Genomic DNA, 22,380 nt, shown 5'->3' on the forward strand with positions numbered 1-22,380 from the left:
TGGCAACGTTGTTGATCGTTATGCACCTACTACTTCACCTAAAAGCATCGAGGTAAAGACTAATTATGATTATTTTGGTACTAAGAACACAATGAGTGGTTATTTAGAGTGTTGGTGCTAACCGTTTAGTCTTTTTCCTTTCGCAGATAGATGTGAAGAAACTGTTGGGCATCCAAAAATAACGGGCAAGCTTAGAGCTCATTTGTAAGAAGAGTGTAATATGTGGGATGCATAGAAAGAGATGTGTGATAAACAATAGTGTTGCTTCTTTATATAGTGGAAAAGATGCATGCTTGTTATATTGTCCAACATCTAGTTTTTTTTTTTGAAAAACTCGCCGTTTCTTAATAGGGGTAAATGGTGAGTTTTAGATACCTCGTGGCGCTCTCCCTCGGTCTACGTCCGCACTATTAATCCGCTTCCATTTTAAAAATGAGAAACATTGTTTGTTTCTCATTTGAACCGCGACAACACTAGAACATTAACCAACTAAACTATAACACTTTACATGTTATTTTTGCAAAATTAATATTAATATAATATATCGTGAAAAAAATTAAAACATAATTCCATTAAAGAATATAATAATTAATGGTTATTCACATAATAATCTGGGGCATCGCCCGGGCCAAAATACTATTAGACATTTAAAGGGGTTTATAGGAGATTGACAAATAAAAAACTATGTACTATCTCCGTTTCAGAATACTTGCAACACTTTGACTTTTGAATTATTCATATATTAATTTACTCGGTATTAACTTAATTTGACCATGTTCTATTAGTAATCTACTCCGTATAACTATTACTAAAGTAATAACATGCTGACATCACTACTGTCCACATGGCGGCTTCACATGAAAAAATTCCCGCCAAATCCAAAGTCGATGTCATTAATATGTGTATATAGATTTTTTTATATGTTACGTTGTAGTTTATGGAGTAATTTGTTTTATCTTTGGAAAGGGTAATTTAATTAGTAAACATAAAATTTAAAAAATATTTAAGTGATAGAATTGCAAGGGGTAGGGGAAGACCTAAGAAAACTTGGAGTAAGCTGATTGAGCACGATATGAGCTTTCTTGGGATTGAGGAAAATATGGCGTTGGATAGGACAGAGTGGAGGGAGAGAATATACATTGAGGACTTCAGTTGATCTATACAGCTTTCATATTTTTGTTTCTTTCTATTTTTTTTTTTAAAATTCTTTTTTTTTTGTTTTAAAAAAAAACAAAATAAAAATAAATTTACATGCTATTTTGAAATATACTTATTTTACTTATTCATTTATTTTAAACTTACTTATTTTTTATCAGAAACTTTTGTGTGAGACCGCCTCACAGGAAAGACCGCCTTGTTGGCAGTCTTGCTGGCAGCCATGTTGGCGCATGTGCTGACGTCGTGCTGATGTCATGCTGACGTCAGCATGTAATTTTTTTTTTAAAAAAAAAATTTAATTTTTTTTTTCGATTTTTTTTTTCTTCGATTTTTTTTTCAGGTTTAACTAATTGGACTTCAGGCTTACCTAATTGGACTTCAAGCTTAACTAATTGGATTTCAGGCTTAACTAATTTGATTTCAGGCTTAAATTATTATTTTTTTATTCGAATTTAAAAAAAAAAAAATTGAAAAATATTTTTTTCGATTTTTTTTTTCCAGGCTTAACTAATTGGATTTCCAGGCTTAACTAATTGGACTTCAGGCTTAGCTAATTGGACTTTAAGCTTAACTAATTGGACTTCAAGCTTAACTAATTTGATTTCAGGCTTAAATTTTATTTTATTTTTTCGAAATTAAATTTTTTAAATTTTTTGGGTACTAACTAAACTAGTGTAAAACATAACTAAAAGAAATAAAATCATAACAAATTGAATAACAAAATAGTTAAGGTATAAAAACAAATAGTTAAACTTATGAGTCGAATAGTTATTAATTTAAAACAAACTTATTATTAACTAAAACTCATAAAATATTAACTAATTAGTTACAATGCTTAACTAATTGATTTCATTGCTTAACTAATTGGTTTCAGTGCTTAACTAATTGGTTTCGTTGTATAACTAATTAATTTCATTGCTTAACTAATTGAATCTCAAACTTAACTAATTAGTTCCAGTGTTTAACTTAATTAAATCCAGTGTATAACTAATTGCTTCCAGTGCTTCACTAATTGGTTTCAGTGCTTCACTAATTGGTTTCAGTGCTTCACTAATTCGTTTTAGTGCTTCACTAATTGGTTTCAATGCTTCACTAATTGCTTGAATGGTTTAACTAATATGTTACATTGCTTAACTAATTTATTACATTGTTTAACTAATTGATTCCGAAACTTAACTTAATAGTTTAATTTTTTAACTAAGTGATTCAATTGTTTAACTAATTAGTTTCAATGCTTAAAATTTTATATCTTAACTAAAACTCTGAAACTCGTTATCTAAAACTCAAAAATACATAACTAAAACTCAAAAAATCTTAACTAAAACCAAGAAAATCGTAACTTAAACTCGTGAAACTCAAAAAATCGTAAGTAAAGCCCTGGATTGAAACTAAAATATACGTAACTAAAACTCAAAAAACTTTCACTAAAACCAAGAAAATCGTAACTAAAACTGATAAATTCATAACTAAAACATAGAAAATCAACTGCCAAAAAAAAAACATAGAAAATCAGAAATTTTAAATTAAACTCGAAAATTCGTAACTAAAATTAGAAAATATTAACTAAATTTCAGAAAATCTTAACTAAAACTCAGAAATTTAATCTTAACTAAAAGATGATAATTCTTAACTAAAATGAAATAATTCTTAACTAAAACAACAATATTTTTAACTAAAACAAAATCAATTATAACTAAAAGAAGCATTCGAATCGAAATTAACTAAACCATCAACATTCTTAACTAAACCATCAACATTCTTAACTAAAAGAACCATATTCTTAACTGAAACAAAAGACCTAAAACTAATTAAATAACAGCAATCAATTGCTCATTCGCGACACCGCAAGTCTTAGCAGCCACCGCAAGGCTTCCATTCTGCATCAATTAGTCCGACTACCACACCAACAACATGAACAACACTGAGCACCAGCAAGTCCGAGCACCGCAACTTCCAGCACCAGGGTGGCGGCAGTAGCCTCCACGACAATCACCAGCGGCAAATCCTCCTCCTGTCAGAAATTCAAAAATAGAAAAAACCTAAATCAAAAGAGGAAATTAGAAAAACCTAAAAAATTCAATCGAAACGAAACATAAACCTAATCAAAACAAAAACAAAATCGCATACATAAAAATCAAAATCCAAAAAATCCGGCAACATGATAATTTCAGATAAATAAAATTAAAATTTACAGAATGTAGAAAATCAAACCTGTTTCCTTCGCCATTTATCATCATAATCGACTTCTACCTTCTTCTCTTTCCTTCGCCGTTCTACTCCTTCTCGAATCTTGATGACCAGCGGCGACGAGATCAAAAATCAGTATGGCCGCGGCGGATCTTGCGGTGGCCTAAAACCTAAAATCATTGAAGCCGCAGCTTTGCGAGGAGGTGACCCGCGCAATGCCTCTAACACCCGCGACTCAACCCGTGCAACGCCACCAACGCCAACGCGGAAGGCGACGACGGCAAGGACGGACACTTCTCCTTCATCTCTTTCCTTCGCCGCGCAGCTCCTTGCTTCCCTATCCCGTCGGCCACCGACTTCTTACGGCAAGAGAGCGGCTCTCCTCCTTCTTTTGATTCCTTCATCGATATTCTCCATCATTTCGCGCTACTCGCCGGCCACCGTAATATCTCCGCTGGGAAGTGGAGAAGCTCCGCCGCCTGCTTCGTCATTTCCGTCATCAATTTTGATGAGAGTATGGCGGCGTTTAAGGAGAGAGAGACGGAGAGATTTGGAGGAGAGAAAGAAATTAGGGTTTTGAAATGAAAATGGGAAGAAAATGGGTATTTATATTTTCATAAAAAAAAAGTTTATAGTTCTTCCACGTCAGATTTTACGTGGCATGTTAGGCTGCCATCAAGGCGGTCTTTTTCATAAGACCGCCTTATACAAAAGTTTGTATTTTTTTATTATCTCTTACAATATTTTTTCTATAATATATATACATTTTTCTCTTATCTGACTTTCATTAATTCCATTTTCTCTTCCTTGTTTTTCTTATTACTTCTTGCTCCTTTTTGGTTTGATTGGTGACAATAACGATCTCCTACGACGATTCATGTTAGCTGACCCCAAATTATTTTGGGACTAAGACTTTGTTGTTGTTGTTGTTGTTATTGTTGTTGTTGTTGTTGTTGTATTTACTATAGAAAAATCTATTGTAGTATGGAGTACGGGGTTTTCCCAATTTTTTTAAAATTGGAGTACATGTTTTTGACCCTCTATCTCTCTTTCTTTCTTATTGAGAGTTTAAATTAGTTTTACTACATCCTCTATGTTCCATTGACCTCCTCTTCTTATTAATCATATTATTATTATTGAGTAGATATATAATTGACTCATTAATCACCTTATTATTAATGTGTAGATAATCGACTTATTGATTTTTCATGTTATTACATTTGTGCCGTTAAATAGTGAATTGCTTTTGTTCAATCTTCTGATTATTAAGAGAAATGTGATGATTCAGTGTGTTATGTGTTTTACTTTTTATTTTGGGCTTATTTCATATTGAAATTGCAACATTTCTTTCTCTATAAGTAATTATTGAGCCTCTAAATGATAATGGCACGAAGCATGACAATAATGTATGGTGATGGATTGATATATACTAAATTATTTATATATTTATTTACAAATACAACCTAAGTGTGTATCGAGAATTCTCAATATGATGTTACTTTTTAGATTGTTTTAATTTTTTAAATTACAATTATTTATTTTATATATTTTAGACTTTCAGATATATAAATATATAAATTCATGTAATTAGATCAAACTGTTGCTCAATTTTATTTTTTGTTACTTGCTTATATAGTTTTAGCTTATGTAGATGCTCCTTTAACTTTTCGTGAATTTTTTCGATTAGCAAGTTTACGTACGGAGTTCAAGTTTTTTCTTATGCGAAGTATGTAACAACATATATACAAAGGTTATCTAATTCAAAAATTTTGCAAACTGTGCATCGCACGGGGCTAATCTAGTATATAAAAATCAAATGTTATGGTGTAAAACGTAGTACGGAGTAAGTTGTTAGAATAATCTTAATGTATATTTATCAAATATCTATTTTATACTCCCTCCGTTTCTTTTTGTTCTTTACGTTTGGCTTTTTACACGTTTATTAACGACTAACTAATTTACATTGAGATTCCTCTATTTTTTTTATGTAATCCTATATTTTTTTTAAACAAGGCAAATTACGTTTATTTATAATGTTTTCACTTTTATCAAAATTCTGATATTGGAAACATGAGAAAAATTTAATGTCGTAATGGAAAATTGTGAAAGATTAAATGACCCAATGAATTTAATTGGTTAAAATAATCATTGGACACAAATTTTGATAGAAAAGTAAAACATTTATGTGATAATATAAAAGAAAAAATAAAGATTAGACACCCAAAAAAGAAAACGTAAAAATTAGAAAGAAATGAAAAAAATAGTTTTTACTACTCCCTCGGTCCCTCCGTCTCTTTTTGTTCTTTACGTTTTCCTTTTTGGGTATTTCAAAATGTTCTTTACATTTCCTTTTAGGAAATTTTGGTATTTACTACCTTTAAAATACACCACTTTTGTATTTACTACCTTATGAAATTTTTATTTTAAATTACTACCTTAAACTTCCAGATTTTTTTTATTTACTACCACTTTACAGTTTTCTCATTTTAAAATTAAGATATCTCATTCGTTTCTTAATCGTTTAAAGTGATTCGAAGTTCATTATTTTCCTTTTTCTATAGGGATTTCATTGAGAACGTCATTTCAAAAAAAATCGTTTGATAATTCATAACTATTTTAAAATTTTAAAAATAATATTTAATTTGTTTAAACTTTTACGAAATGTTAAAAGGTAAGATCCCTATGGAATCCTTACATATAAATGAGAAGAATGAGCTTTGAATCACTTAAAATGATTAAGAAACGAAAGAGATATCTCAATTTTAAAATAAGAAAACTGTAAAATGGTAGTGACTACAAATAAAATGGAACTTTAAGGTAGTAATTTAAAATAAAATTTTCATAAGGTAGTAAATACAAAAGTGGTGTATTTTTAAGGTAGTAAATACCAAAAAATCCTTCCTTTTATATTATCACATAAATGACTTAGTATTCTATCAAAATTTGCGTCCAATTATTATTTTAACCAATTAAATTCATTGGGTCATTTAATCTCTCACACTTTTTCATTGGGACATTAAAATTTTCTCATTTCCCAATATCAGAGTTTTGATAAAAGTGAAAACATTATAAATAAACGTAATTTATCTTGTTTAAATAAAAAAATTGGAGAAAACTCGATGCAAATTAATTAATCGTTAAAACGCGTAAAAAATACCAAACGTAAAGAACAAAATAAGACGGAGGGAGTAATATATAATATTACATATATTTAGTGTATCGCTATTCGACGTCCGCATATGCTAAAATCGCCCGCAAAAATTAACGTGAAAGTACGATGTTACCCTTATAAAAGAGAACCTCAATTCTTCACTTTTCACCTCAACTTTTCACTCTCAACTTTCCGGCAGCCCCTCCCACCCTGGTTCAATTTTTCGGCAGCCCCACTCAAACTTTCCGGCATCCCCAATTCTACTTTGCGGGCTGACCACAACTTAGCTCCAACCACCATCTTGACCACCGCCACCCTCCACCAATCCACCGCCACCTACCACCGGCTTGAGCTGACCACCTCATGGACGACTTCGCTCCTTCAACGTCGTAGTCGTCGTCCATGATGGACGCATCGTCGCCGAAGGTATGATTTTTTTTTTTTTTTTTGAATTTTCCGGCCGCCCAGAGATGGCGGCCCAAACCCTGTACGGGCCGCCCAGAGATGGCGGCCGAAACCATGTCACGGCCGCCATCTCTGGGCGGCCCGTACATGGTTTGGGCCGCCATCTCTGGGCGGCCGGAACCATGTCTTGGCCGCCCAGAGATGGCGGCCCAAACCATGTACGGGCCGCCCAGAGATGGCGGCCCAAACCATGTCTTGGCCGCCCAGAGATGGCAGCCCAAACCATGTACGGGCCGCCCAGAGATGGCGGCCGCGACATGGTTCCGGCCGCCATCTCTGGGCGGCCAGTACATGGTTTGGGCCGCCATATCTGGGCGGCCCAAATAATCTGAATTTTTTTTATTATTCTTTTCGGAATTGTAGGCTAATTAAAAAAAATGAAATTGTTATAATTATTTGTTTAAAAATTTATTTGTTTATTTATTAATGTAGATTAAAAAATAATGTGAATTTATTTTATAATTGTTTATATAATGCCTTTATAATTTATATTAATGTCTTAATGAAAAATGAATAATTTTAATTTTTTTGGTGGTGAACGTGATTGGTGGAGGTGTTGGGCGGGAATGGTGGGGGTGGTTGGAGGTGGTGGGGGCTGAATGGGGTGGTGGGGGATGAATGGAGTGGTGGGCGTGAATAGTGTATGGGGTGAGAGAGGAAGGAGGGGGGGTTTCATTTTTGTAAGGGTAATAACGTACTTTTGTCATTAAAACGAGGGCGTTTTTAGCGAAATAGGACGTCGAATAAAAACCCCCTATATCTATACTAATATATTAAAAGGCGTTTTGAAGAATGTATACGTGTCACGTAGATCTCTCCTTATTACGCCACGTCACCACTTATTAGCATCATGACACGTTATTACAACAAAAAACATATAACAAGGATCGAACACCAAACCTCTTTGTTAAAAGTTACATTTTTACCATCTTAACCAACTACAACTTATGTAATATCTTTCCATATAATCCTATATATTCGTTTTACAATAAAAAATACATTGAATAAAAGTGAATGCAAAACAATGAATGATTACTTAATTCATAAATGTACAATTATTACTTTGAAGAAAAGGATCCGACTTTGTTTAGATTTTTGGATGTGGGGTTTGATCGGGGAGGTTGTTGATCGGCCACTAATCTTATGTCACCGCCGTAATTTGATGATGACACCATCTCTACGTGCACATATGTTATAAAAAAAGCCTGAATAAAAGTCAAAACCCGAGGCAAAGCCCGGGTTACATACTAGTTTATAATTAAATTAGTGCATATCACCTAATACGGAGTAAAATTGTTGAAAGTATTCTTGTAAACGGAGGGGTACGAGAAAAAGGACAGAGAAAGCTAATTAAAGCGAAATTGACGAATGATTTATTCATCCATATTTATTTTTATTTTGCCCTTAAGTCGGAGTAAAGGGGTTTTGCGGAGGTTTAACTTTTTTCCAGACACTATTCTTCCGTTGTGCCGCTTTTGATACTCTCGTCAGTTTCCGGCGTTGCTTTACCCAACTCGTAAGATTCTTCACTTGATTTCGTACTTCATGTTCAAATTAATGTCAATTGTTTCTGTAATTTATAGCAATCTACGCTAAAAACCTATTACTTCATATATGATGGTTGGTTGGCTGGTTGCATATTGAATTAAAAAAAGTGGAATTGAAATTAGGGTTCTTTATCTGTAGGGTTTTAAAATGGGTTCATCCCGAAAGCGATTAAAACGAGCTCCTGAGAGCGATAGCGAGTCAGGGTTTGAAGAAGAGGATGAATTTGTGAACCAGGTGCCAAAATTATAATTAACTAGTTTTTCTGAGCTGTTTTTTTGTTTGATGGATGTTTGATTTGTTGGTTTTTAATTATAATTTGATTGCCATTAAATCATATAGGTAAGTGGAGAGGAGTTTGAGGCATCTGATGATTATTCAGATGGGGAGGAAAATGAGGAGGGTGAGGGTGAGAGCGAGGACGATAGTGAAGGAGAAGAAGAAGCTGATGACGATGTTGGTGTATTAAATGTTGGGCAGAAAGATGATGAGATGCAGGAACTCGAGAAAGAGTATAGAGATCTTCAAAATATGGAACAGTATGTTTTCCTTTCTTGAAAAATTCGGATGCTTTTTGAGGCTTGTTACTCTATGTGAATGTTAGTGATTATTGTGTGTGGATAATTTCACAAAAGTGATGTTTTTATAATGGAATTGTATATGCATGACCGTGTACGCTTCTTTGTTTCTTGTGGTTCTTCTATCTCTCTTGTGTGTCCCTTTTTTGTATTCCTTCTGGTCCCAATTTTAGAATAGTAGTGGAGGATTGTCTTAGGTAACTGACACTTATACAATAGGGTTTTAAGTTCTGTGCAGACTATTTTAGATGCCATTCCTATATCCACATAGATTTCACCACTTCCAGGGAATTGCACAATGGCTTCATCAACGTGTAGTTGGTGTGGGTGGGAGGTGTATTTATTGGGGGGGGGGGGGGGGGGGGGGGCGGGGGAGGGATGCTTTGGTTCTTGTCTTCAAAAGGCAATGGGCCTAGAGCTGGCTTCTGGGCATTTCTTATTTGCATATCAGCTTTACCTGTTTAGCGGTTCTTGTCTTTTGAACTACAACTTGGATGGGTTTTGATTTCAACACTTCAATTTGTTGCTTGTTTAGGAGCTTGATACAAAATTTGAAGCGACACAAGGATGAAGATCATGTAAAGGGGCAAGCTATTAAGAGCCAGAAGGTAGTTACATATATGATGTACATCAGAGCTATTTGCTTGAAGTGACTGTTATTAAATGTTGCATGTTTAAAGTTTTCCATTTTCAACTGTAAACATGATGTTGAATACTGTTAGCTATGCACTCCTCTATATTTCATCATGATTCTTAACTGTTTTGAAGTTGGCCTTTTTGCATATGTTTCTTAGGAATGATGACAGAAAAACAATAAAATTCCTGGACTAGCTTTCATAATTTCACGCTCTACGTCAAGAACTTTAACTCATTCTTGAAAATATGAATGTCATATGTTATAGAGTGCTTAATGTGCTGCTGTTATAATGATCCTCGTGTTTTTGTAGGCTCTGTGGGATAAGGCCCTTGAACTCAGGTTCTTATTACAGAAACCATATTTTAAATCAAATAAGCTACCGCAGGTATTTTCTTTTTTTAATTTTATTTTTATTTTTATAATTTACTCTTAGTTGCTATTCCACTTTGGAATGTTGCGGTAAAAATATGATTTTGGGTTATAGGAACCAATTCGGTCATCATTCTGTGAGGCAGATGAAGGTGTATCTGCCGCATATTCAGATCTCATTGCTTCATCTAAAGAAGCAATAGAATCCCTTGTGCATTTACAAGAGGTACTTTCATATAACGCCTATTCATTTTGTTACTATGAATCCTTGATAATAGGCAGTTGATAGCTGAAATATGCTTATTTCTTTGATGTAGGCTCTACTTGACAATAATCAATCAATTGGTGAAGCCGCAGAAGGTATATTTCAGATATTTATTAATTGTTTAGTATGTCTCTGCCCTAGTGGGCTAGTGCTATGAATTGGTTGTATGGCTTCTGTAAGCTGCACTGAGCAGCGATAGGCTTGTTAATCCAATGAATTAATTTTTGTGTCAGGAAAACTGTCATGATATTTCATGTTTAGTGGCAAGTTTCTCGTCCTCTTAGAAACAGTGTTTTCCCACATAGCAAGATAGCCTATGCAGAGTACGCATACAAAATAGTAGTTGGACTTCTACCTACTTATTTCAGTGACCTGCATAATTTGTCTTTTGCAGTTGTTTGATATTTACTGTAAGTATCTTGTTGATTTAGTTCCTGTTTGTCTTGCGTTGATTGATTCTTCTTTTGAGATGTTAATAGCTTTTAACCTGTTTTTGCTTAATATTGGAAAAATTTAACCGACTACTGTGTGGGATTTTGCTGCACTGCTGTGGTGTAGAATCATATGGTGGATAATATTCAAACTCCTTAACAATCTGTTTACTCACTATATCATGTGATGAGGATGATTTAGGATGGTCTTCGCCCATGTATCTTAATCAGAGCACTACGTACGACTTGATCTGGAAGTTTTGTTGTGCTATATATGCTTTCCCTCAGATTGGCATCTTTTTAGTTTTTGTTTGCAATATCAGCAGGTGTTCCTTTTCTGCCATAGGATATGAGAGGACAACTTCTCTCTTTAAAAATTTGACTTGTTAATAGCAATTTGGTATATCAAGGTGCATTTTTCTTTTCCTGCACTGCTGTGTTGTAGAATCATATGGTGGATAATATTCAAACTCCTGAACAATCTGTTTACTCACTATATCTTGTGATGAGGATGAATTACGATGGTCTTCGCCCATGTATCTTAATCAGAGCACTACGTACGACTTGATCTAGAGGTTTTGTTGTGCTATATATGCTTTAGCTCAGATTGGCATTTTTTTTAGTTTTTGTTTGCAATATCAGCAGGCGTTCCTTTTCTGCCATAGGATATGAGAGGACAACTTCTCTCTTTAGAAATTTGACTCTTGTTAATAGCAATTTGGTATATCAAGTTGCATTTTGTTGTTGTTGATAGTTTGAACTCCCTATATAAGGTCTAGATTGGTATGTGGTTAATATCATTATCTCTTTCTCTTATTGAGTGAGTTTGGCCTTTGTGGAAGTTATCAACCATAAGAAAAGTACTGAGATCTTACTTTACTATCTGTTCTTTACACCATTTCTACACTGCATATCTTGTTTCATGCTGGAAGATATACCGTGTATACTTGGTAGTTTAGCATGAATATAGAAGTTCTTCTGTATCTGTTTGTTGCTTATCTTTCTTAAGCAGTTAAGCCCCCTTTTTCTTCCGGTTTTTTTTCCCAGGAGGATCTTCTGAGGAGGTTGAGGAAATGACTGTTAACGAAGAAACAGAATGGTTACATATTTCTCAAGCACAGTCAAGGTATGCTTCTCTCATCTTGTCTAACACTTGATAGTTGATACAGTATGATGTATCCATTGCAGTGTTCTATCATCCTGTTTGGTGGTTAGTAATTTAAATTACGTTCGTCACTGCAATTAGTGAAAAAAAAAGAAGGCATCATGTCCGATCCACTAGGATTACTAGAAAGAAGTGTTTGACCTTGGAAGATCACTTTGGATGGTGGTGTATGTAATTTTTTGTGAAGTCTGGAGATGGAGTAATGCTGAAATTTGGATTGTGCTGACTTAAAACTATCTTGGTTTTGTTTTTTAATGTTTCATTTGGCTTCTGCAAGTCCCTATTCTTGTTAAATTGTTCATTATGATCACATCCTTATTGAGTCTTTCTGTATTTAATATGAACGTCTGTAATGTGGTTGTTCGTTCCCCATTGTCATCTCTTTCTCCACCTGATAATACTTAACCCCAAACGGGTCAAGTTTGGGCGACTCATCAAACTTTTCATTTGCCACAAATCTTTTTCAAATAAGTTTATTTGGATTCGACTTTATTCTACGAAAATTACCCCCATCCTATGTTACTCAGATACCCCATATTTGCTGTAGTACCAGTGGCGATACAACCCGACACGGATCCAGGATTCCAGGTATTAGATATGGGTATGGTTTGAGGAGAAATCTGTCAATTGAAGAAGAAATCCATCAAAATAAGTAAGTACACATTGGGGGTTTTGTTCTACAGAGAGGCTAGTCGGTCGAGATTGCAGGGGCTCTGGTTATCTTCTCCGATGATTTGTTCAATGGTTTCTCTCTCCTCTATTTGTGTGGCTGGTGAAATAGTAGTTTTAGCTCTTTTTTATCCTCAACTTTTTTGGTGCTGGTGTACAGACTTAACACATGACTGCTAGGGTTTGAGAGTCTGAGACTCATTATTAGTGGTGTTTTTGGGGGTGCATGAAACGTTTCTAGAGTGTTTTATGTGGTATGGTTTTTGGTAATTACCTATGTGATTTGGTTTCAGTTGTGTTTAGGTGTTTTTTGTTTTTTTTGGATACCTTTATTTTCAGAAAGTATTGGGTAGAATTGATAGTTGTAAGTGTTGAGCTTGCCTTTTTCTATATGTCCTCATAATTGGGAGCTTAGTTTCAAAAAGCGCGCCTAGGCGCAGCCTTCGGCGCCTTCAGCTCTCCAGGCCCACTGATAAGTCTCCAGGCGCAATAGGGTGACGTGGATCCTTTTATTTACTTTTTTTTTATCTTTCTTAACACACCCCATGTGATCTATCAACGGTCATATCTCTAGAACCTAAGCTTTTTGGGATAATATGAGTTAATTTTCATATTTCCAGCTTGTAATTACCATAGAAGGTTCTAATTTTGGCACTCCATCAATGGGATCACCGATGCTTATGAACCGGCAAGAAAATATGGCACTCCAATAGTATTATTTGTTTTGAGTACATGTTGTGTGAATTTTGTTCTATACCGAACTTTAAGGTTTATTAGGAAATTATGTACGCATCCAAAAGGCGTGCGCCTTGCGCCTAGGCTCCATGACCCTTGTGCGCCTTGCGCCTTTTTAAACTAAGATTGGGAGGAGTAAGCAATCAATTGCTTGGGGGATTCATGGATATGCTCTACAAGTCTACTGCTGTACTTGAAGGTGATAACGCAATGCCGCTATGGCTAGATGTTATTCTTTGTTCGAGGTGGCATTCTTTTTTATTCCGTACGGTGAAAGAGTGGGAATGTGATGAGAAATACTGGGACTTGCCTTTCTCACGACTTACCAGTGAAGTGATGTGAAAAGTTGCTTTATCAATTTCTATAATCCCATTGTTAAAAGTTAAAACTGAAGGTAAAGTCCGTGAAGACACAATTGTGGGTTCAGTGGAGTTTCTGTAGGTTGCTTGATGGGGAAGAGATTTTGTCTCTCTTGCCAAAATTATCGGGGGAGAAAGGCTTCCATCATAGCTAGCTCATCTCTTTATCTTTTAATATGAATGTTGTTAATGCTCCCTCTGCCCATTTAAGTTCAGAACTTCAGATATACCGTATTTGGGTGTCGATGTGTCCCCTAATTTCAGTCAGATATATCTCATTTGGCTGTCCCAAAATGTAGTTCACACGCCTTTTTTGCAAGCCTTTTTCTCTGTACTTGCATAAATGTTGAGCCTTATACCTAGGTTCTTACCTAGCTACCTTCCACTATTTTCACCTCTCTCCTTGATACGAAGTACTTCCTCCGTTTCTTATTAGATAACACAATTGGGTTTTGGACACTATTCACACAAGCTCATTTGACTTGCTTTTGTGATTTATACTTAAGAAAAAACATAGTCTTGTGGGGTCTTATTAGATTCGTCTCAATAAATATTTTTTAAATATCAACTTTATATAATTTTTTCTTATCCGTAGTTGAAGATATTAATGTGTAAAATCGTGCATTGGCAAACATGCCTAAATAATTGTGTCATTTAAAAAAGAACAGTGGAAGTATTTGTTATTGTGAACCGAAATAGAGGCAGAGGGAGTAAGTCAAATAACATATTTTTCGTAGGCAACCTCCAAAATTTACCCTAGTTATCACCCTCAGTCTCGTGCAAAAGTGAAACTGATCACTTGCCCTTGGTCATTGATTTTGTTATTGCTGTTTGAATTTGTCTTCATGTGATGTTGGGTTCCAAGCCGATAGAGCCATTGATGCCTTTAGTAGCCTAAAAAATGAAGACGAACTGAGGTGGGGTTGCATGTATAAGAGCTGGTTCTCGACTATCTGTCGCTGCACATGAGAGCAACGGAACCAGGGATTTTTTATGAAGAGTTTGCATCTCTGTTACAGCCAATTGGCACAAATTACTAGGCCATATTTGAGGCCTGGTCACTTACCCTAGACTCTATGCATAGGATAGCTCAACACTTGTCATGACCTGACTTAGTGAACCAAGCATGTTCTTTGAAGGAGACAGACCGTCCCTATCAAAGGCCTCACCGCTTCACCGTAGCCTGGTTCTCCTGATTCTGATCTCCCTGACAGATGATAATCAGTCCAGCTTTGCTCCAGGCCTCCACGGTTGTTACTTCTTCATGGATGTTCTAGTGGAATTCTGTGGGAATGCCTTTTTGTCAGTGAGTTCTCTAATCCTATATGTGATTGAGTACATCACAATTTATGATGAACTAGACTAATAGGAAGGGGCACTTTAGGTATTGCATAATTAGTTTGTCAAGGGTAGCTTGAAGAGCTAGTTAGTTCGTTGGTTAGATGAAAAAAGACTCAGAAAAGCTATAAATAAGGGAGTGTGGGTAAAGAGAAGGATATCCAGCATATTGAATCGTTATTTTGCTTTGTTTAGGTCTTGGGAGTGAATCAGGCCACTCGAAAGCTTGATAACTATCATCAATTTCTGTAATTCCATTATTATCAACTAAAAATCTTTCTTCTTTAATTTCTGTTGTAGTTATGTTAACTCATAACATAATTGCATTTGGTACTTCATACTCTGTAGTCTGTATTCGTTAAAACTGTTAGGTTGCTTACTCAACTATCTGTTTTTTCATGCTTTTGTTATGGCTTTTAGCTGAGTTTGTACGCAACCACAATTCTGTTACCATTATGTAGATAAACTGGATACCCATTACGCTTTTTTTTTGCAGAGTAGCACCTTTTAGAAATAAGGCCATAGATAAATGGCAGAGAAAAGCGGATGTCCACAGTGGTGGTGCTGCAAAGAAAGTGAAATTGTTGGCCTTTAACCAGGTAAGGTGCATCACTACACTAGAAGTCATTCTGTGTTGTTGTTAGATGTCCCCTGGTTATCTCATTCTTTCTATGGTTATAGAATATAAGTGATCAAGTGGCAACATACATGAGGGATCCAAGTAAAATGATTAAGAGTATGCAGCTGAGAAGAGAAATAGTTGGTGTATTTGGCAACGTAAGTTTTTAATATGGTGCCTTAATTTGATATACAAACTTTTTGTCCTCTATCTATTAACTTTGATGTTGATTCTTTCATGGTAGATTGCTAAGCAAGTGGGCAACGCCAATGAAGAGGTATATTCTCTAAGCTGGTTACTTCTTTTTACTGTTATGGCTCCCTAGACCACTCTCTAATTATATGAAGCTGTTTATTTTTGGTGGGGCGGAGGAGGTTTATAGCGGTCGAGACTTTAGTATTACTCCGTATCAGATTGGACAATACAACTAACCTCTGCTGGGTCTTGTGGTCTGATATCTCGTTAAGCGTTTTTCGTATCCATCCTCTACATGCATCAATCCCATGACCCCGATCAGCCCTTTTTAACCATAAATAGCTGTGATCTTCTTCTCCTATGTTGTGATTGTGCACAATTCTCCTCAGTGGAAGCATGATTAATTTTCTTTTTTCAATTAGGGAAACACTGAGGGTGACCCTGAGCTTCTGGACGACTCTGAATTCTACCAACAATTGCTGAAGGAGTTCTTTGAGACAATTGACCCATCATCTTCCGGTAAGTTCCCGTTGATCGACAAATTGATCATACATACTTCATACTTTATGCTTGTATATAATGAGCAATCTAAAGAACAAATCTTTACAATAAACTTTGCAGAGTCAGCATTTTATGCTTTGAAAAGGCTACAAACCAAGAAAAGGAAAGTGGTAGACCGCCGAGCCTCTAAGAGCCGAAAAATCAGGTCTGTTTCTCAGTCTTTTGGTCTTACCTTTTCCAATTTATTGATATTCTCCTGAAACTTAAATTGTGTTAATGATTTTGTGGCAGGTATCATGTCCATGAAAAAATAGTCAATTTCATGGCTCCTGAACCGATAGACCTCCCCCCAATGGCTCCCAAGTTATTTGAGAATTTGTTCGGGTTGAGAACTCAAAAACCTACCTCCGCTGCGTAGAATATTACTTTTTCATTTTGAATTTTGTTTCGGCTATTTATCATTCAGTTTAGTAGTTGGAAAAATGATTTTCAAGCATCATGGCTTCTGATATTGAAATATAGTTCTTATTGACTTGTCGAAGTTTTGGGCTTCTGGGATAAGATGGCTTAGATTGATTGTCTTGTGTTTCGACAATTTATCTAAAATTGTTTATCTAAAATTGTATTCCTTCTTTGGGCGTCTGTAATCTGTCCTTGGAAATCCAAATGATATCTGGCAGTTTGATGAAATTCTTGCTGCTGTCAATGTAATTCATTTTTGTCAAACAGATATTATTATGATTTTTTATTTGTTTTTTGTTTGCCTCATTTGAAACAATTTATTTGAAGAAAGAAATTCTGACCAGGTATGAAAATGAAATCGTTTACTAAGGTTTTCTTTTGATGTTAGTGGCTAAACTTTCAAAAATATGGTAGATTGATTATGGAGGTGAGCGACATCGACAAGTAGTAGAAGGTTTTTCAATTTTTATAATGGATAACCATTTGTTTTTGTTATACTTATAGCTATGTCATGGGAGATGGTTATGGTCTTCATATAGTTTAATCTAGACAGTTTCCATTTTTTTTAAAATCAAGCATAAAAAATGAGATTTTTTATCCTAATTTGTTTATATCATTGAAATTTGAGTTACTTTGGCTAAAATGATAAAAGATGTTAACATTTCTGCCTCCTTTTCAATAAATTCTCAATCTATCGTGCTCATTAGTATTCGTTTAGATATTGATATTTTCGGTTCAATAATAAATCGCCGATTGAAGTTGGTGATTTTACTGTACAACATCGTAAATTCAATTGATGATTTTTATTGTTAATTTTCACGGTCATTTTGTTTGTTCACTTCCACTAACTAAAACAAAGGCAAAATGCCAACTTCATTAGATGTATTCTTCTTACGTCGCTAATTCAATTGTCGATTTAGTCGACTACATCACTAATTGAGTTGGCGATGTAGTCCTGACTTGTTAAAAAAAAATAAGGACAAAAGAAAAGGACCGATTTTCTTTGATGATGTGGATGGAAATTACAAATTAATTAAAATAGGGGTGTATTTCAGAATTTTGGCATTTTTTAACAATTTTGCTGGAAATCGGAATTCCTAGAAAGAATTAATTTATTAAAAAAAAAGAATAAAAACCCCAAATGAATTTTCTTTCCCCACAGTCAAACTCCAACTCTCAGCTGCTCTTCCTCTCCTCCGTCGTTCTAATTGCCTCCTCCAGCAAAAACACCAGCTTCCAGTTGCATCACCCCCTCTGATCGGCGGCGCCTCTGCCAACCACCTCTCCATCTCCGGGGCTTCTATTCTGGGTGCTTGACGACAGTGTATAGCGTCTTTTCCTCAAGTATTTTTTTCACTTTTCTATTTTGTATCGATTTTTTTTGCGTGTTTTTCTGTTGATTTTGTTTGCATTTTTATAGATCCAAAAATGTTTAAATACATTCCGTCTCCTGATATGATGTTTCAATGGTGAAATCTTGTTCAATTTTTTGTTAGCTTTGTTTTGGTGTTGTTTTTATTTTAATTAGTCTATATACCCCGTTCGTAATTGTAGTTGAAAATCCTATTATACATTTTTCAATTTGTTTTTGTTTAAATATTGGAGATGTGTTGGGGCTGATTTGGTGTTTCTAAGAAGGGAGCAGAGTACAAAAGAGCAATAATTTAAGGGCATAATAAAGTTTAGTTTGATTGAATTGTTTTTATCTATAATTTATAAGACTGAACAATAATTTGTGCAATATTTTTTATAATTTGAATTGGAAGCTTGAGGAAATGTTGAGGAATTAGTTTTGTTCATGACAAGATAGTGAATTAGGTTAGATTCTAACTTTTGATTCCTTAATATGTTTGATGATTAACAAGGCCTCAAATCCTTAATGCCATTGAAGCATCTGAACTATTCGACCTACTTTCACAACACTTTATTTTAAAACCCTTTTTATGTTGGGATAGAAGACTATGAAAATGGGCCTTTTCTCCCTGTTCCCAGAGGCTCGGTGACGGGCATGTTTATCTGGAAGCCAATTACCACCTCTTAACCATAGCCTTGTTATTCCTGTTTAGGAAACATTTCTTGGTGTATTCTCGGGGAGATATTATCGGTTTGTTATTGCAAATGACTGCAGGAGTTTGTACTTGGCGTCCTTCCATGTTGTAGAGGTTCACACTCTCTTCTTTTCTGAAATAGATTGTGAGAATGCTACTGGTGTATTCTTGTGTAGCTCCTTATTTGGTTGGGCATAAGCATTGGAAATATCATATTATTTGAATGTACCTTTTTGATTGACCAACTTCTATGGAATCTGATCTAATGTCTTCCATGTAAGTGGCCTTGTATGAAACTAAAGAACGGTCTTATTTAGAGAGCATGGTATGTGAGCTGTGCTTCTGTAATTAAAATTGTGCACAAGGTACTTTTGTTTCTTTCAACTTAGTGATTATGGGTTATAGCCAGATGAATTTGTCTTTTCTAATGCGTTTTCCTTAAAGGTTTTAGATGGTCTAATCATGGAAACTGGTTTCATAAAACTCATTATTTCATACTTTACAGGTTATGTTTTTGAGGAATTGTCTTCTGACGTGACTTTTTTGAGGTGTTATTAAATTCATATCAGGAAGTTTATATCACTTCTGATGCTATTCATTCGTGAAATATTTTGATTATCGCCATTTATATTGTGCTTGAGAATACCATGCTTAAAAAGTAATCAAACTCTTATTTACCGCAATTTGAGATGCTCAAAGTTGTTCATGTTGGTATCTTTCTCTTGATTATTATGATGCAGTTGTGTTCCTTTTGTACATTAGATGGCTTTGTTTTAAGGTTGGCATCTGTTTGCTATTGTCAATTGTATGGTGTATTCTCAGTGATCAGCCCATTATACTATAGTCAACCTTTTGTATTACGGAGTAATAGGGTTAAGATCTATGATGCACGGAAACGTGGTTTTTTTGGCATCTGGGCGTTTCCAAAACGTTTCGAAACGTGGAAACGCAGAAACGCGGTAAAAACGTCTCATTTTTCTTAAAAACGTTTCGCACTAATGAATTCAGAAAAGACGCTGGGGAAACGCTCTTTTTGGAAATAACAGACGTTTCCTTTTTAAAATCCCCCAAATTCCCAATGTTAGCATTTATTATAACCTAGGCTCTCCGATTCTCTCAATATCTCCGCTATTCCTTCTTCCTCTGGTACAGCGATCCTCCCTTTGGTTTCACTCTTCACCGCAGATAGTGGTCGTCGGTGGCGGCGTCGAGGTAAGGTCATAGGATTTTCTGTCCAATTTGTTAATATTGTAGTATTGTACTGTATGAATTAAGTAGTTAAAGACCTAATTATCTAAACACCCCTTAATTTATACGAAATGAGTTTAATTTATACAAAAATGAGATTAATTTATACGAAATGGGTTGATTTGATGCACAATTGTGCTCAATACTTCAAATTATACGAAATTGAGTCACTAATTGTATACGAAATTGAGTCACTAAATGGCTTAATTTGAGTCAGTTTAATTTTACACCATTTGGATATTTGATTATTTGATATTGTTTTATAAGTGTATGGATACTTGGACAATAGCCAATGTTAAGATTTGTGTCAGTGGTTTGATTATTAAAGGCTTGAATTCTAGGTATTATGGGCTTGCATTCCAAGTGTTCGACAAAATGCCCAACTGAAATTCACCTTTGTCATATCTGCTCATTCTATGATAATATTAGATTATTAACTGCATTATCTGACCATATTTTCTATTTAAATTCCTTTAATTTATGTATTTGTATTACAAATTATTTAAATTGCCGTTTCCCCATATCCGTTTCACGGTTTCTGTGCAACCTAGGTTAAAATCCTGTATCTTTTAATGCAATTTCTTGATGTCTTCGATCAACATGTTCGGGAATAGTCCTGTAATCTCAGTATTCCTGTTTGGGTTAATGTTGGTGTATAGAAAATTAGGATTGTTGGTATGTTGAAGTCCTATAAGCTTAGAATCCTTGTTTCGTTTGAATAAATAATTGGTTTTTACTTTACAGGTTAAGTGTTTTGAGGAATTGTCTTCTGGTGTGACTTTTTTGAGGTGTTATTAAGTTCATATCAGGAAGTTTATATCACTTCTGATGCTATTCATTTGTGACTTTTATTTTATTTTATTATGGCCATTAATATTTTGCCTGAGAATACCATGCTTAAAAACTAATCAAAACTCTTATTTACCGTAATTAATTGACCAGTTAGCAGTTACACATATTGATTTGTTCAAGCTCATAATTTGATTTGTATGACCCCTGTTTAGTGATCTACTGTTGCCTGTCTAAACAATTGTTGTTTTCGTTTAGAAACATTTTGTAATATTCAAACTTTTGTGTGGTAAATGAACAGGAGTGATGGCAAGCAAGGCTGTGAAAACCGTGGCAAAGGCAGCGACTGAATACCAATATCCTTGGCAGGAGAAGTTAGTGAAGTACAGGGATGAGTTTGCGAAAGGTGTTTGGGGTTACTGGGAACTCGGTGCATGGAAGCCTTTGGGAATAAGTGCTCGACGTCGTGCAAGGATCCGCAAAGAAGTCCTACTTGCCGAACAAGACTGGCCATATGACCCAGCAAGAAAAGAGATGAGAACAAAAAGGAAAGGACACAAGGTTGACAGAATTGCAGCAGAGAAACGTGCTCATACTGCTGAATTGATGAAGAAGATGCCACAAATGTTGCTGGATTACAAGAAGCGTAGATGGGAGAAGAAGATGAAGGATGAGGATTCCAAGAAGTAATAATATCTTCTTTTCATCTTAATATTTCTCTCTCCTTTAGCGAAGGTTCCTAGACTTCAAGTTGCTTAAATTATTTCTGTATTTCGAAGGTTCCTAGACTTTTCAAGTGGCTAGAAAGAGGAAGGACTATAAATAATAGTTATAACCATAAAACTTAGAATATTTCTATGATATAATTGGTAACAAGTCAAGGGTGCCGGCCAAGAGGGAGGGACATATATGAAGAATCTGGATGAACCCAAGTGGCTTGGTTCGAAAGTGAAGATAGTTTGCAGAGTTTTAGTTGTAAGATTGACAGCCACATAACGGTGAGAAATGAGAAGATAGACAACATCATATCTTCATCAAAAGGATTGAAACCCGGCCATGATTCTTATCAGTTGTGGATTACTACTAGTGATCATATTCATAAAAGGAGGCCAATCAAGATGAACATAATATATGTTTTACGCTCCAAATACGGTTGGTGTAGTCTTTCAAGTCCCAGACTGTTACTGTTAATGTTGAAGTCATGTTGTTACGTTCCATCTAACGGTTAGGCCTGTTGAAGGGATCGTGTCCAAACACCAAAATAACATTCCATTATAAATAGTGGAACATTTACTTCTTCCATCCCAAATTCCCAATGCATGTGATTGAAAACAAAGTGAATTGGGAGAAGCATTTATTAAAAACTAGAACAGAAGATGAATAAGTTAAAGTCACAACACCTTCACTTACATGGCGTTGAGGTTGAACAGTCACCACTTTATATTGCATTGGATCATCTTTGCTAC

The 22,380-nt window shown here is 35.0% G+C and overlaps 2 protein-coding genes across 7 annotated transcripts; both read left to right on the forward strand.

Annotated features, from left to right (window-relative positions):
• The first annotated feature begins 8,298 nt into the window (after positions 1 to 8,298).
• Positions 8,299 to 17,115, forward strand: LOC110802816 (uncharacterized). Its single transcript, XM_022008279.2, has 14 exons — positions 8,299 to 8,477; positions 8,648 to 8,743; positions 8,849 to 9,045; positions 9,620 to 9,692; positions 10,032 to 10,106; positions 10,206 to 10,316; positions 10,408 to 10,450; positions 11,834 to 11,912; positions 15,549 to 15,651; positions 15,734 to 15,829; positions 15,916 to 15,948; positions 16,289 to 16,385; positions 16,488 to 16,572; positions 16,659 to 17,115. The coding sequence occupies exons 2-14, from the start codon at positions 8,657 to 8,659 to the stop codon at positions 16,783 to 16,785; spliced, it is 1,206 nt and encodes a 401-aa protein (XP_021863971.2). The 5' UTR covers positions 8,299 to 8,477; positions 8,648 to 8,656; the 3' UTR covers positions 16,786 to 17,115.
• Positions 17,116 to 17,968: 853 nt separating this feature from the next.
• Positions 17,969 to 21,757, forward strand: LOC110802806 (uncharacterized). Of its 6 annotated transcripts, none has more exons than XM_022008261.2 (3): positions 17,969 to 18,173; positions 18,896 to 18,991; positions 21,216 to 21,757. In XM_022008261.2, exon 3 carries the CDS (start codon positions 21,221 to 21,223, stop codon positions 21,602 to 21,604), a length of 384 nt encoding a protein of 127 aa, XP_021863953.1. In that variant the 5' UTR covers positions 17,969 to 18,173; positions 18,896 to 18,991; positions 21,216 to 21,220; the 3' UTR covers positions 21,605 to 21,757. The 6 variants fall into 6 exon arrangements, with proteins under 6 accessions (XP_021863953.1, XP_021863951.1, XP_056693450.1 ...); XM_022008259.2 differs by lacking the exon at positions 18,896 to 18,991 and adding an exon at positions 20,030 to 20,089; XM_056837472.1 differs by having other exon boundaries at positions 17,969 to 18,153.
• Positions 21,758 to 22,380: the final 623 nt, after the last annotated feature.

This window comes from Spinacia oleracea, chromosome 2 (assembly GCF_020520425.1).
Source record: "Spinacia oleracea cultivar Varoflay chromosome 2, BTI_SOV_V1, whole genome shotgun sequence".
NCBI classification, from domain to species: Eukaryota; Viridiplantae; Streptophyta; class Magnoliopsida; order Caryophyllales; family Amaranthaceae; genus Spinacia; species Spinacia oleracea.

Excerpts from the sequence above, each read along its gene's own strand:
- LOC110802806 (XM_022008261.2), top strand. The coding sequence starts at position 21,221 with ATGGCAAGCAAGGCTGTGAAAACCGTGGCAAAGGCAGCGACTGAATAC.
- LOC110802816 (XM_022008279.2), top strand. The coding sequence starts at position 8,657 with ATGGGTTCATCCCGAAAGCGATTAAAACGAGCTCCTGAGAGCGATAGC. Across the intron at positions 15,949-16,288 it reads TGGGCAACGCCAATGAAGAG|GGAAACACTGAGGGTGACCC; the intron begins GTATATTCTCTA and ends TTTTTCAATTAG. Across the intron at positions 16,386-16,487 it reads AATTGACCCATCATCTTCCG|AGTCAGCATTTTATGCTTTG; the intron begins GTAAGTTCCCGT and ends TAAACTTTGCAG.